Raw genomic sequence first — 16,630 nt, 5'->3', positions numbered from 1 at the left:
GTGTCTCAGTGTGGGAAGGATGGTTAGGTTTGCGTAAGGTCATGATCCACAATCCATACTCAGATACCAGGTCATGATGCAGTGAAATATCGTCAGAAAAATAGTCTATTAAAATGTTAAAATAAGTTACGATTACATGCTTAATGAAACACTATGCACTAAGAACATCTGGCAAAGCTGTGGCAGAGTAGATTCACCACGAACATTAGCGCTTAGCTACATCTAAGGGTCAGAGGTATATCCATGCACCGCCTTTCCCCAAGTCCAGCACGGAACAACAGACACAGAAATACATCTGCAGCTCTACCTCACCACGTTACGTTGTCTGAATATCAGACCACTAAAAGTTAGGCTTTGGCCTCAAAGCCCTCCCTCTTTAGGATTTTAAAGCATATCTTTATTATACGTACTGTAATAATTATCCTCCTATGCGGGCGTGTGTGCGTAAGCAGATAATGTAAAATGGTGCGTGTGGATATATATAGTAACTCAGTAACTCATCGTTTGTGTTGTGGAGGATAGGCTGCAACGACGCAAACACGTCTGAACGTTTCCCCTGCAGCTAGAGGGAGATAGCCAGCAGATCAAACGAGTCCATAGCAACTTCATTAGAAAAGATTAATCACATGCCCACGAATGCATTTATTGTACATGCGCAGACACACACAAAAATATAATGAAGAAGTGATTAATTAAGTATGGATAAAATATGTTCCTTTACACAACAGTAAATAGCTTAAAGGAAAGCCATTAATCAAAACAGAAAATGTAATATTAGATTTATATTATCTAAAAGGCATCCACTGACCCTGAGTGTCAAGTGAATTAAGCTAATTAATCTTATGTGAATACGTTTTACGGTTAATAAACATCAGTTTATAGAGCACAGAAACACGTGTATGTATAGGCCTACTTTTATAGTTTATGTGCATTTTTAACTTACATTTTAGTCATCTGGCGAAAAGCTAGTTCGTTCGACTGGGCAACGTTATATTCAGGACACCAAATTGTTGCAAACGACCCACGTGAATAGCTGTTCTAGATGAGATCTGCCCAAAATGCAGTCTGTAGGCAAAGAGAGCAACTTCGCTGCTTTTAGAGATCACTATCACCACAAGATCAGTAGCGCATTGAAAAACTTTTAAAGCAGAGAATAAAAAAGGAAAAAATTACTTTAGGCGTTCGCGTTGTGATATAAGGTATGTATTGCCACAGAAGGAAGATATGGATTGATAAAAAAAATTTTTTAAAACAAACAAACAAACAAACAAAAAACTAACTGAATAGCCGAAATAAACAAATGAACGGGAAGAGGTTTTAAGTGGGAAGATGGTCAAGATAAAATGACAACAACAATAATAAAGTTTCATGACATCTAATGTTGCAATGTCAGATGTTACAATGGAGGATGCTTTCCTGGAAACGTTGCTGTCAGTATCAATACCACAAACCTTTAAACGGCGGTAACTGCCTTTGTCAGACTCCGATGGTCATAAACGAAGCCAGTCAGACTTTGTTAGAGAAAACAAAACTTTACTAAATAAAACAGCAATATTAACCAGCAGTGTTTATGGAGCACAAGACGGTGCCCCCATGGACTGAACAGTGTGGGATTAGTACTGACTCAATGCTGCCCTCTGCAGGTGAAAACACAGAATCGTCCTTCGTTTTATCACTACCTTGTCTAGGCGAAAGAGCCGTAACAGATATGTTATTTTTTATTAGTAGCAAAATACTCCTGGAAGTAACCAGGAGTAACAACTGAATTGAAATCAGGGATAAAGAAGTAAACCTGGAAATCTCATAACCGGGACCACAGTGCTCGGTACTACAGCACAACAGCCTTTCGAAAACTGCGATTTTCCTGCAACCCCCGAGTGATAAAGCTGGGGTGTTTACCACGTTCGCTAATAGCACAGTGATAAGCGAAATTAGCATTTCTAAACCACATGGAATCCCATGGAAAGTGGATTCACAATGTTTACCTTTTTCAGCAGCCTGACTAAAAGTGCAGAGGACGAGTGTCGTTGGGGACTTCACCCTTAAAAAATGAACAATCTATACATTCACTATGGTCTGGGTTAAAGCTGCCTAACTGAGCATTTTCTTTTTTTAGTTTAAAGTGTCGAATTGAACACATGCTACTACTATGAATTTTGTTACTTTTACATCAGAGAAAAACAGTTTCTTTATTTTTGTTCTGTAACAGTCCAGACCAGACGCACGCACATGCATATACATGCAAGTGTATGCAAGAACAGAGAAGCGCTTTGGAATTCCCCAAATGGTAGAACAGGCACACGTCACACCAAATGCTAAAGCCATATTACATATTGATTCACAGCTAATTATTTAGCTATAAAATAACTAATTCTTCACACAAAATGGGTTACATAATCATAAAACATAAATCAGCAGAGTACCAAGAAGCACTATGCATTCATGCATACCACTTGAAAGGCATTCTTTGTCAAACACTGTATATGATTATTGTTTCCTTTAAAAATGTTCAAATGTTTCACAGCGAAGACTATATAAGACAAAAAGAAAGACTATGGGAAATATGTGAAACTCATACCCAAGGTATACAAAGCCAAAATAATAACATGGACTCAAAACCAAAAATAATATGCACACACAAAAACAATACTGAATGGATGAATTCATAAAAGACTGGCCACCACAGAAAGAACAAGGTATTTAATCTTCCTCATTGAAAAATCCAACTTCATGAATAGTTTTCATCTTGTGGTGGGGTTTGGTCTTAAAATGTACCTAAATTAATGTCAAAACCAAATGAATACTTCTAAACTATGTCTAATGATTTTCCAAATATTTGTTCTGACCATAATATGTAAGTCACATAGACCTGGTAAAAGGGAGTTTATCTCAGACCATTTGTGATATAATGAAATGAAAGAAAGTTGCTGAAATAGCTTCTATCAAGTTGGTGAACAAGCTGAACTACTCAGCAGATCTATAGCCAGAACTTGATTTGTCCATGTAATTAATAAAGAAAAACCATCTCTGGTGACATAAATTGCATAACAGTTTAACAATATCGAACAATATCAAAGTAAACAATCGTTGATTGCAAGTTAGTCACATACAGGCCAGAGATTATTTATTTGTGATTCGACAGTTCAGCAGCTGTTGCGTTGCAACAGGAAGCACTCAAGACTGTAGAGGGTGCTGTCCTCTAGCAGAGTGACTTAGGCCGCACCTTGGGGAAAAGCTATGGTAGTAAAAAGTGAAAAGGTCAGACAGCCATTTCTAATTAAATTAAAGAAAACATTCAGAGTGGTTTAGATTTGACTCTGAGCCACTGTGCGCTGCAAAATTGTACTTTAAAATGTAATGCTACTGTGTTTGAGTGCTTGTGTGTTTGAATGAAATGCTGTTGAACATGATCTGTCAAGTCATATTTCATACTACACTATTTAAGACCACAACTATGCATGTAAAACAAGTGTTGTTTCACAGCAGTAAGTAAATAACTATAAACTACAGATTCTAATTTAAGACCTAAGCATGCAGGCAGTGCTGTACACCACCTTTTAAGTCTGAGAACACTCGTGCTACCTCTTACCCCAAAGTAGTTGTTTGGGACAAAGCCTTCCCTGCCACAGAGGGAAGCCCACCACCAGTCCACTCCGTCTGGCCTCTGCAGGATGGTCACCATGTCGCCCTCTTTGAAGCTCAGCTCATCGGGAGCTTGAGCTGGATAACTCCAAAGGGCATACAACACCCCGCTGTTTTCCACTCCCATCGCCTGCTCCACTCCTGACATCACACACACACACACACACCCTTATCTTACTACTTAACAGTTATTTTCCTCTGAACTATCCATTACCCAAAATGGATACAGCTATGCCTACACTCTAACCATGGCCTTAACATAAAGAAATCTGTTCACTGTTTCAGTTTGATTCAAACTTGCATTTTGCACATAGAATATAAACCAAACAATCAAAAATAGAAATCCCCACAAAGAAATGAAAACAGAAATTAAGTTACATTTACTTAACATAAATAAGCATCTACATGCAGATGTAAAGTTGTATGTACTGTGTCTGATGATTCCGCCCTCACCTCTGAGGAAACTATTGCATTCGTCATAGTTGGGTGCGAACGGATCGCACTTCTGCGCTGCCGTCGCACCGTCACTCTCCGTCACAGCCATAACGGCAGCGCCATTACGCACAAGAAACTCACACATTGCCTGGTCATTACAGGAGGCTGCACAGTGCAGGGGGGTCCTACACACACACACACACACACAAACATGCCATTCAGATATGCAGAGTCACAGACAAACACACATAGACACACAGGATGCCTCACCAGCCATGGCTGTCCGGGGCGCTGATGTTGGCACCTATCCGTACGAGAAACTCCACCACGGCGTAGTGCCCCCCACATATAGCATTGTGGAGGGCAGTGATGCCCTCATCGTTCGGCTGGCTTGGGTCACTCATCTGTCCAGGGAAACATGCATATATAACACATGACTATTTACCTGTATACCTGAACACCCACCTGCTCTTTGTCAGAGTGATGGGTGTGTTAGCCCCAACAAGCATACCTCCTGCACTGCTCTCTGCACTGTGTCCAGCTCACCGACCAGGGCACCGTCCAGCAGTAGCACAAGGGGACTGAGTCGAGCCCGGGGGCTCTGCGTCTTCACACTGCTCCCCTTGGACTTTCGTAGGATAGACTGAAGCCCTTGTCCGAGCTGTGCACACATCCAAAGCAAACAGAACATTTCAGGAATTCTGTAAGTTATTTCCGATTCATAAATTCCCCTCAGATACTTTGTTTTTCTGAGCCATGGATGCAGGTTTCTCTGCTTGCCCTCACCCTCTGCTGGATGAAGCCAGGTGTCCTGTCAGCGAGTGGCTGTGAGCTTACAAGGGACAGTGTGGCACTCTCCTCACCGTCGGATGAGCTGCCCTCACTGCCCACCTCGCCCTTGGCCTGAGGGCCCTTCCTGCCAAACAGCTTCTTGATCATCTGTTTGTACTGGTTGGGCTGCATCTTGTGCAACTTCTTCAGGCTCTGCGATTGGTTAGTAGAACTGCGCCTCTTCAGGGCGCGTGGGATCTCTGCCCGTAGCCGGAGCACGGCCTCCACGTCGGGCACCACTGGTGCCTCTGGGGCTACTACAGGCTGCAGGCGTGTGGGGCTTAGGGGCCGCGGTTCCAGCACTGGTTCTGGCTTCTCTGCACTACCCTCAACCTTGGGCTCTTTGCCCTGTTCCGAGACGCGCGTCAGGCTGTCGGCGATTGCAGGCAACTTTGCTGCGTTTAGCCTCTCCACTTCTGCATCCACATCACTTGAGCTGAGTACTGATACATCCACACACACAATCAGGATGAACAGACAAGCACACAATTTAGTCACCAAATATTATTTAACAAAACATTACTTTTTTTGTTTTGTTTTTAGAAAGGTTAACTTCTGGGTTTCATTCAGTAAGATAATTTATCAGAATCAGTCTATTTTTGGAATGTTACATTATGAAATCCAGATTGGGACCAAGGACCGTAAAGGTTTTAAAAATTAGCTGATCACCCAAGTCAGTATTTCTCTTCAGTATCTCAGTATTCAGTACCTTCCCCGTAGTAGACAGGTTGTCTCTGCTCAGGTGGAGGGGATTGAAAATGGTAGAAGTAGTCTCGGGGCAAAGGAAAAGGCTGGCGCTGCCTCCCAAGGTCCAACTCCCCTTCCGGGCTGAGTGGATAGCGGGGAGCAGCCATAGCATAGTAGGGGTTCTGGAGCCTCATGATAACAGACAGTGGTATGGGCCTGTGTTGGTAGGTCCTGGGGGAGGAAGGCGGGATAGAAATGCGGGAAATAACTGGCTGAGAGCCATAGGGCACTTGGGCAGGAGGGGCACGTTCAAGAGTCATGGAGACACGAATTGCCCTGGGCAACGATCCCTGAGCTGATCGGGGATGACGGTCGGTCATAGGGTCCTAGAGAGCAAGAGAGAGTGACAAGAAGTTAGATTGAGAAGAATAGAGAATGAAAAGGTGAGAAGGGGAGGAAAATAAAGGCAAATGGTGCTTTGTGGAACTAATCTGAATCATCTTCATACTACCAGGCTTAATTTTTCAAACTAACTAGGGTAAAAAACACACACACACACACACACACACACACACACACACACACACACACACACACACACACACACACACACACACACACACACACACACACACACAAACACAACACATGACATTGTCCTTAAAAAGATATCTGCACATAAACTGATACCACACTGACACACACCCCTGCACATCCACACCAACCTTTCTGGGCAGTGTGGGTGAGTCAAGGTTGGACTCCTTCCAGTTGCTGTTGGGTATAGATGGCCTGATCCACTCGTTATCTGGAATGGGAGGAGGGAAGATTGAGTAGTGATTTGTACAGTCTGCCCTCTCCCTGACCTTAGTGAGCCAGAGCTTTACTTAGTTTATCTTAGGCTGGGCCAAAGACAGATTATAGTATGGAGATATGGTGCTGGGGACTCACTATCATATGTTTGGTGTGGTTTTCTCTCATACGAAATGTCCAGGTCTGTCTCATTCCACTTTGAAGGGCTTCTCTGTTTCTGTATACTCTCATCTGAGTTGGAAAGATGGTAACTCAAGGCATAGCAAAGCTCATTAACACAACTTGACACTTTCCTCAGGGCTATGTATCACAATAAGATACACACATACACAGCCAAATATCAGAAAGAAAGGCCTTAAAAATAATGAAAGAGAAGGCCCATGATACAGACCTGGTTGCAGTTATACCAACCTGAAGGTTTGAAAGGCATGAAGTTCCGTGGGCCTGCTGACTGGCTGAAGATGTTGGGAGAGGGGACCCGGTCCATCCTCGGAGACCTGCGCCCCGTCTGGGATATTGGAGCAACGGGACTGGTTGGGAGCTGCAGCTTGCTTGGAAGCGACTGGTGGTTGTACTTGGGAACGGGCAAAGGGCAGGGCTCGGCGTAGCTGAATAGAATGGCTTGCGGCTTGATGCATGGGGGCACATTGGGCGAGGTCAGCTGCCCACGAGAGTACCCAGACTCTGGGTCAGCTCTGCGGGCCAGGGGGGGGGTGTACTGGGGCTTGGGGGAGGTGGCAGTCCTCCTGCCTGTGATGATGGAATCCACTGATAAGGTGCTATATTCTGTAGGTGTGAAGATGGACATGGTGTCCCTGTTGCTGATGCCTTCAGCTCCATTCCTGCCTGAGGAGCTGGAGAAACTGCCCTCAGACACCATAATGCTGCTGGTGGCATTGCTGGCATTGTTGGGGGCTTGGGACCTGGAGCTCTGGGGGACATAGGGAACATGTAAGGAATAATGGCCAATGAGACATCCCCACATCGGAGAGTAACAACAGAAAAAGCTTTGTAATAGAAGGCATTGTTTTGCTTACTCATAGTCATAAATTAATTATATAAAATAGCTAACTCATTGACATTTCATTTAGCTAACTTTTTAGTCCCCTACATACAAATAGGTTGGAGGGTTCCTGAATAAATATAAGAATCAGAAATGAGTATTTTTCTGTGGTCACAGTGTGATGGCTTATAACTACAGAGCAGTACAGAGCAGAATAGTAGAGAACACATTCTTACTTATTTGACCTTATGGAAGTGTTCTGACAAGTGTATGCTGTTTAGAGATTCCTGTGATTCCAGTCATAACAAAATGGATGAAAAGAGAGCAACAGTGAGAGGGCAGAACACAGAGGACTGGTTGACTGAACGAGTTTGTGTTACCGGTGCTGGAGAAATCTCCGTGCTAGAGATCTCCTGCAGGAGCGAGTTGAACTCTTGGGACAGCTTGTCCGCTGTGGCCAAGGATGCATTCAAGTCCTCTGTGATGGTCTGGACTATAGACAGACAACATAGGCACGCACGCACGCATGCACGCATGCGCACACGCATGCACACACAGTGCACAATAGAGAGGAGTGCCTGCCGTTACAAAATATTTAACCAAAACGCAGGGAATAAAAACAGCTTGATCATGAAACCACATGATTTCCATGGAAATAAATGTCCTGAAATTATTGTTGTGGTGTGTCTGTCACACTGGTAAACAGGCTTCAGCAGAGATGAAGTGGCAAGTCATGTTCAACACTCACACAGCATGTTGCTACCACTGTGGCAGCTCATGTCTTCCGGGTTCTCTGGAGACACTTATCACACCGTGTTGGACTTTGAGGTTCTTCCTGGGTAGTCAAAAGAAAAGCCAGTCATGGCTCCCGTGCAGTTCAGACAACCTTGTCTAAAACATAATGGTAAAGTACATGGGATGGTCTCTTTAAACAGCAGTATGAAGTCACATCATTGTGGTTGGTGTAGTATAGTATAGTGGGCAACAACACTGCCTCCTCTCATGGGGAACTGGGTTTCACTTGCCTACACACCCGAAATAAAGTACAATGAGTCCAGAAACTGCAACTTCAGTATTATTACTCCATAATGCCATATCGGAATATCTTAATTTATACATTAATTCCATGGAAAGTTTGATGGTTAAGCACCAAATATTTCATTTAATACCGTCAGGCTGCATCTCAGGACTATAAAGTTGCATCAGAATTTTTACAGCATAAAGACCCAAGCTAGAGACAGAGCTATAAATTTCTCTAACAACCAAACTGTCACAAAAGTACTGCATACACTAGGCATACTAACAATATCTAAAATAAATAAATATCTTGATGCACACAACAGGAAGAATTAAAAAGTTAAAAATAAAAGACTGAGAAAACACCAGCTACAGTACATGCATATGCAATGTACAAATTACACTTTACTGACTAATTCAGTGCAAACGAATTATATTCTGTTAGCTATTAGCAAGAACAGTTTATGTTTACAGGATATGGCATGCAACTCATGTCACAGACCAGTGTGAATGTAACAGTCTTGCCAATACAAGTTTGGCATATCATGACATCATTATATCAAATCAAATTCATTTATACAGCACTTTTTACAACAGACGTCACAAAGCAGCTAGCTTTACAAATGTCCAGGTCCAAGCCCCCCAGTGAGCAAGACAAGTGCGACAGTGGCAAGGAAAAACTCCCTAGAGGAAGAAACCTTGAGACGAACCAGGACTCAAAGGGGGCCCCCCCCCATCCTCCTCTGGCCGACAACAGTCACCACAATAGTAACAATAAGGAGCAGAATAAATAGTTAGATTATACTTAAAATTACATTAGATACAGTTTAGATACAACAGGCTATTGTTCTAATAGGAGCACCCCCGCCCCCCCCAAAAAAACTGACAAGTGTTCTATGAATCATTTTATTACTCCTGATTTAGTTTAAGGATTTTCCTATTCAGGACTCTGTTGGACCTCTTCCAGTATTCTATAATCCCGTAGGTCCAGCGTTTGATGTACACATTAGCTCTGCATTGGTTCTCTCTCTCTCTCTCTCTCTCTCTCTCTCTCTCTCTCTCTCTCTCTCTCTCCCCCCCCCCCCCCCCCAGGGCCTGACAGAACTCTCAAAGCTAGTCTTGGGCAGCCACTAATTTTGCGGTTTTAGAAACATGAGAACACACAAGTTTAAACATGCCTTTGCTTCATTGATATCACTTTCCACACCTCCTCACACACAGATACATGTAACACCACAATAAACAGGTTTACCAGCCAAAACCAGCAACACCCGTGCACACCACCTGTGAAAACTGCAACGTGAACTCCCATCTGTTAGTATGCCTTAATTAAAACCGAACTGCAGTTCAGTGGATGAATCGCTGTATAGAATCTACATAAACAACTGTCCTCAGTACATCATGTCATTGATGAGTAGTTGAATAGTTATGAGTCAGGGATAAGTGGGGTAAGTGCTTCGTTGATATCAAACACATTGTCTATTATTTGTCAAAAGAACTTCCCTCTGCTTAGACATACCACTCTTTCTGAATAGCTGCAGGCTTTGTCTCAGACACTGAGCTAACATACAGTGAACTCCGAATGGGTGTAATGTCAGTAGGGAACATGATAAGATGTTTGATCACTATTGCAAACATCATTGCAAATATTTTACATTTTGGGAAAGATTTGGGTATATAGAGACCGTAATATGACCCAACATCGGTGAGCTGGTTTAATATTAAAATGAACCTCCAATTGTCAACATGGCTGCTGGTGTTCACACATGCCCTGCTGTTGGGTACATTCCATGCCACACCAACCTGAGTCAGACCTCTCGCCCTTTCCTGTTTGTCAAATATAACACCAATAGCATTTGTGCAAACGCACACCCACCCACAGTGAATCACCCAGGTCATCCAGCCACCAGTATTCAGTAACAGTACCTCCTTTCAACAGTCCTCATCACGCTTTCATCTAGGATCTTTTCTCTTTGTTTCCATCCTGTATCTGATGGCTCATATTGCACCATGTCTTTTGTCTCTCACCACTATTCTACTCACCCTGAGCTCACTTATTTGGAAACAGGCAGCGAAATTTAAATAACGTCAATGTGCTGCCATTATACACCAATGATGCCGCCCCATGCAGGGGTGACAGGTTAATCACAGCTCTCTGCTACACTGAGATGGAGAGCTGCCTCGTTCCATGTTTACTGTGGAAAGCAAAACTGGATTAAAGGAGATTATATGTTCAGGGTGTGACAACCTTTACTCAGTAGACTGTTATTCAATCAGTCTCCCTCTCATTCCCGTTCTCAGATTCTCTCTGGTTTTTTTTTTTTTTTACATTTTTTTTCTTTTACATGAAATAAGTGGTTTGTGAGAAAGCCCCGTCATTCAATTCCTTTATAACAGGCTCAGAGGTGGTGTATTCTTTCCAAAGCCTCTCCCATGCTTACAGATCCCAAAGCACCTCCCATGAACAGCAAGACCTGGTCCTGCTTCAGTGGAGAGCCTGATTTTAACAGCTCCACATTACTGACTGCACCATTCTGAACTTTGTAGTGTCAACCTCCATTGAAGTAATCCTGGTTACTATACTTGCCTCCACCAACTAATCAGGAATTGTTATTAAATCAAGCCAAAATCATGTTGCCACTTAAGGAGGTGACATTATGTAATAATGTGACACATCAAGCAATATGCAGCATATCAGACTTTAGCAGTGCTTCTCATTGCTTTTGGAATTCCCGTGCCGGTGCTGTTAATGGCACTACTAAGTTTCCAACTGGGAACTTCAGTTTAATTTTTTAAGTGCTAATTCAGTCAGGGTTCTCACCCACAAGAGAGTGCAAGTCTGGTGAATTATGACCTGTTCCAGGTTTGTAGCAATACAGACCTGCAGCACTCTCACACTCCCCATATCTGTATGGTTGTTTATTCTCTGAAAAGCTGTAATTGCATCAGAGGCATCCAAGTTCAGGTTTAAAAAAAATAAATGTTCTGCCATGACTTTGTGTCACAAGGTTAATTTCACTGATTATATCTACTTGCTAACTTGAGCTAAATAGCAAGTCTGTTTGGCTGGAACAAAACCCTGGGTTTTCTTTACTTACTATACAAATAAACTTGCCTTGTCTTGTCTTGCCTTTCAGAAGTGAAACTATTTTATTTCACTGCTTGGCAATAATAGACTATTTAAGGGCACAGAATTTATTGCATGTAAGGTACAGATGGAAGTCTGCAAAGTTAGGTAATTGTTACGAAATGCAATTTCCCAGACAGTTGTCTAGCTTGAATGGGATATGTTTGTGTTTCACATCACAAAAAGTCTGCCATTTTGGGGAGGTGTGAATACATTCCAAATGTAATAGCCTCGGCATGATGATTTCAAGTTGATTTCACTAATTTATTATCTGCTGCTTGAGCTAATAAGCAAATCCTGGAAAGATCCTCGACTCTCGGAACTGTTCAGCACTCACTTGACAATATAGTTAATTTTATAAATAGAATTTACAGAAAAATCACCTGATGTCTTCCTACTAAATACTAAAATTGACATTTCCTTACCTTGGCGACCATTTTATTGATTTCCATTTTCACACTATAAATGAAATTATGGATACAACTCACCCATGATTATCTGCTCATACAAGAACACATAAGAAAATAAAAATAAAAAGTAAGTGGATACTATTTTTATCTACAAAATACTCAGAAAGACAAAGGTGTGGAAGAAGTGTCCTAATTTCAGTGGTACTGTAAGAGACTGGGAATCTGGGTCACGCCAGGACAAAGAATTTATTTATAAATGTGTGAAAGAGAACAAGAACAGGATGGGAAGGAAAGAAAAAAAGCAAGAAATCCAGGGAATCAGCCAACAAGATTTGTAACTATTACCATTTTACATTTACAGCAATTATCTGACGTTTTTATCCAAAGCAACTTACAATTATGACTGAGTACAACGTGAGCAATTGAGAGTTAAGAGCCTTGCTCAGGGGCCCAACAGTGGCAACTTGGCAGTGGTGGGGCTTGAACCAACAACCACCCGATTACAAGTCAAGAACCTTAACCACTGAGCTACTACTGCCCTATTAGTACATTAGTACTGCTGTATTGCAGTTATGACATATAGTGGCTTTTGTCATTTTAAACCAAATTATTAAAATTTGTTTGGACTGTGAAGTTACCAAAACTCTCACGGAACACTAGTGTGAAGATCTGAGATTGGTGACAATGCTCATAGCACATGGAAAAAACAAAACAAAAACCTATTTTTTAAGGCTCATGTACATATTGTAAAGTCTTTATAATAATTAACAAAACCACATTTTATTTCAGCTTTGATAAAAACATGTTGCTCATGACTACAGCAGCAGCGATGATGTTCTGTCTAGCTTTCCTCCTGATATCACCATCCTCCACCCACTAGGCCACCGATACAGTCTGCACAACTAGGAATCATCCTGTGGTCATACTTGCTTAATTGCCTGACAGTATACTAAACTAAAAGTTGACCAAAAAAACAAAACAAAACAACAACAACAGTCTGCGGCTTTCTACTGGTTATTAAATGAACAGTAACAACATGATACACTTGTTAATACAGTACACAGAAACTGTCATTTGCCTAATTATTTACACCCTGTTGTATTGTAATGTATCAATCTACCTATAGACAGGCAGAGACAGACAGACATACATACATACATACAAACATATTAACCATACGTGTGTGCACAGACATAAGCACATACATATATGCACTTTGACCTTCTATCAGATATTTACTCGTATTGTCCTGGCAAATTGTTCGGTTTGCTCATTAGATTTGTCACACAGTCATGATACCAAATACCATTCCATAACACTGATCAAGCTAGCATCATAACAATAGGAGGAGTAATAGATGTAATTCTGCTATACTTGCCTGCAAGGGTAATAAGAATAAAAGCATATAACTAAACTATATACAGAGTATATAACTAAATTAAACGTTCTTAATATGACAGTGCTCCGTTAGCTTAACTATCTGCTTTTTTGTCGTTGGCGGCACTCTACCACAATAAGTGGCTCTGAGTGACATTATAGCACTGTCACCCCAAGTCCCCTCAAAGTTCTTGTGAGCAACTTGTGATTCAGGAATCTCTCAAGTGTTCACAATGAAGAGTGCCAGACATTCCTCTACAGCCACTCAGCATGCTGAATTGCCAGTGGAACTGGAACTCACTGTGCACTGCAAATGCAAAAGCACAGGAACGTGAACCAATCTAACAACCATGTACGAGCACACACAAAGCAGAGAAGCTCCCATATAAACAAAGCTCAGAGGCAGTCACAAAGTCAGGGAGTCAGGACACAAAGGCAGCAGAGACAAAATATACAGCACCGGCTGGTTACTTCTTATTATTAAGGCTCAAGCCACTTTACAAAAAAACAAAACTGCAGGTGTTGAATTAGGCCATCTGTTAACATGTACAATGTGTACTAACCACCTTCCATGATCAATTATCAGTTTCTTATCACAGAACCACTGCTGGCTAGAAATGTTTGGGTAGCAGACCACTCTCAATCCAGCAGTGATATTGACACATGCAAAAACCCTAGCAATAATTGTGTGCCTCATAAACTTGTGTCTCAAACACAGTTATGTCACTACCATATCAATGTTAATTCCAAGTTGAACCAATCAAATGATACCCCCTAAAAAGATTAACAGTATCTTATATTAATTTTACAAGATTGTCAACATTTTTCCATTTAATCCTTGAGATATTTAGCCTCTTACTGACCTTATTTCTGATTTTTATTTCCCCACAGATGTAAAAGTACTTTTAATAAAAACAAACACTTTAAAATATTTAGAGGCATGCAGAGACACTGTGTAAATCATTACTGACAACCTGAAAAGCTAACACAATAAGCAAAGCTCCACAATCAGGTAGTGTATTTCTATGTCACCCTCTATTGTAAGTGATATTACATAACAATCATTGTGCAAGACTTCTAAAAGCTAATGGTTTGTGAACTTGCTATTTGTCAGTGTTTGTGTGACCTGAACTCAAAGTTCACTGGTGGCTTTCTCATGCATATGAGGTATGTCCATTCACTTCAATCACTAGCCCTCACATGACAATCTTATTAAACAGGACAACTACTAACCCCAAAACTAGTCTATGAAGAGGAAAAGCTTTTTTCCTAGTAGCCTTAAGTGTGAATCACTGATTTAAATCATCATAGTTTATTTTGGCAGAAATGCTGACCATGATTTCAGTATTGCACAACCACAGCTGTAATGCAGGAATCAACACACAATTGCAGGCCATTCCTTTTATCCAACACATTATGAATTCGGGTGCCTCGGCATGGCAATGCAGAACAGAAAATGCTGATATTCCACACAATTCTGTGCTGCTGTACTGACAATGCTGCAATGCTGTGTTATACAAAGAGATATCCAATCCTCTCACACAATAACCTCACACTAACAAGGCTCTCTAACCTATTAACCAATTCCTAATGATTCTTTTGAAACAATGTTCTTAAAATGTAGCATGCCAAACAGTTTCCTGGATTTAAGATGTAGGCATGATAATGGAACATCTTTTTTTCAGACCACAGCAACTGACTGGACATAATAAATTATAAATAAAATTTCACAAAAAACAAAACAAAACAAAACCCCACAAATAACTTTATATAAAATAACAACATACAAAAAACTTTTCTAAACAACCTTGTTATACTTTCTTGCATCTCTTTCATCAAAATCAATTTAGAACACCTAAAATATTTTGACATTAGACTTAGTGTGTGAATGTGTGTGTGAGATTACAGTGATTATGATTGTTATGAGCGTGTTTGAGCAGGTGAGATGCAACACAGCTATGCTGTCGGCCTGGATCTCACACCTGTGTCCTTTTGGTACATTCTTACAGTGCACATTTGCCTTCAAAATCATGGCCTTCACAGAAAGTTTTCTTTCTGTTAATTTTCAAAGTTTACAGCTCATATAGCCAATTTTCCAAACAGAAGTTTGTTTGTTTCCCATTGTTCACAAACATTTCAAACTTTTAAATGTGGTTCTTTATAACACAGGCTGGACATTCTGGGGTTTATGAATTTTGGAAGTTAAAGCTGCCCTTTGCTCTGTCCTCATTTTCTTCTGAAATCTTGTGGTTGTAATCATGCCGCTGACATAATGGCAATACCCATCAACATATTCTTACTCATATCAGCAAGTGAATGATCACTGAGCGTCACACTGGTGAGTTTGAATACACATCTCTATAATCAACATTATTCTGGAATCCTAAAGCATACTGTTCACAAGATGATAAACCTACATATAGTATGCAAAGACGACTGGGAGGGGTACAAGAGCCTTCGGGAACTGGGGCAACCGTAAAGAAGCGTAGCATCTGTTGCACATTCCAAAGATGTAAAACCTAAATTGGCAATAATAATAATAATTGTACCCAGACAATAAAGATGATACCAAAGTGGAGACTGGGAATGAAGAATTGCGTGAATTCGAACATTTGTAAGCAATTACAATCACCGCCAACCGCTATCCTTTGATCCTAAAACTATCCATAACCACAAAACAAATTCGTTCTAGAAAACTGGTATCTAAAATAAGCGTTTTCAGTTTTCTTGTGGGAAGTGGAGTAAGTCTGCGCTCCCAACGCATCCACTCCGTCCGTACTTGCTCCCATTCTAACTGAAGGTTTAGGTTTGAGAACATCTGATTCCTATTAACTTTCAAGAACTGCCTGCACCAACTCCTCCTTAGCCTACACGTCTTACACAAAAGGCTCAAAGGAATGTCTGAACATTATTGTTTAGGCACAACGAAGTTTTCTTATTTCCGAAGGTTGTCCAGGCTGCGTATGAGCCTCAACATACAATTTATGCGAACAGAGGCTGGTTAAACAGAGCCGATCAAATTATCTTACCCCAAGCAGCTGTTTCCTTCAGACGGAAATTACAATAAATCTTGGGCGTTGTTAACAGCTATAGTTATTCCGTCGAGCTAAATTGTTTTCTTGCATGTCTTCTCGGGAAAATGAAAATAAAACAGCCTACAATGGCGTTGGCTTCTGAAGTTCTGATGGCTCGCTCTCAGTCCAGCCCACTGCTCCGCTCTGAAACCTGAGCTAGGTGTTGAGATTACAGCTGGTGTAGGTACGTTTTAGTCTGTGTTAGGAACACTGGCCT

General features: G+C 41.3%; 1 protein-coding gene across 3 annotated transcripts; it reads right to left on the bottom strand.

Moving 5' to 3' along the window:
- Nucleotides 1-1,181: 1,181 nt before the first annotated feature.
- ppp1r13l (protein phosphatase 1, regulatory subunit 13 like) lies at nucleotides 1,182-16,530 on the bottom strand. Of its 3 annotated transcripts, XM_027029309.3 has the most exons (13): nucleotides 16,369-16,530; nucleotides 8,157-8,243; nucleotides 7,789-7,901; nucleotides 6,817-7,336; nucleotides 6,544-6,636; nucleotides 6,321-6,400; nucleotides 5,618-5,981; nucleotides 4,864-5,351; nucleotides 4,589-4,738; nucleotides 4,348-4,481; nucleotides 4,096-4,262; nucleotides 3,590-3,783; nucleotides 1,182-3,235 (listed from the first exon to the last, which is right to left on the bottom strand). In XM_027029309.3, exons 2-13 carry the CDS (start codon nucleotides 8,185-8,187, stop codon nucleotides 3,200-3,202), a joined length of 2,370 nt encoding a protein of 789 aa, XP_026885110.2. In that variant the 5' UTR covers nucleotides 8,188-8,243; nucleotides 16,369-16,530; the 3' UTR covers nucleotides 1,182-3,199. The 3 variants fall into 3 exon arrangements, with proteins under 3 accessions (XP_026885110.2, XP_081571752.1, XP_081571753.1); XM_081715626.1 differs by lacking the exons at nucleotides 7,789-7,901; nucleotides 8,157-8,243 and having other exon boundaries at nucleotides 1,360-3,235; XM_081715627.1 differs by lacking the exons at nucleotides 7,789-7,901; nucleotides 8,157-8,243; nucleotides 16,369-16,530 and adding an exon at nucleotides 7,645-7,758 and having other exon boundaries at nucleotides 1,360-3,235.
- Nucleotides 16,531-16,630: the final 100 nt, after the last annotated feature.

The sequence above is a fragment of the Electrophorus electricus genome, chromosome 6 (assembly GCF_041902795.1).
Source record: "Electrophorus electricus isolate QZ-2024a chromosome 6, ASM4190279v1, whole genome shotgun sequence".
Taxonomy (NCBI): domain Eukaryota; kingdom Metazoa; phylum Chordata; class Actinopteri; order Gymnotiformes; family Gymnotidae; genus Electrophorus; species Electrophorus electricus.
Note: the sequence above shows the minus strand (reverse complement) of the source record. Positions and strands in the feature narration are given on the sequence as shown.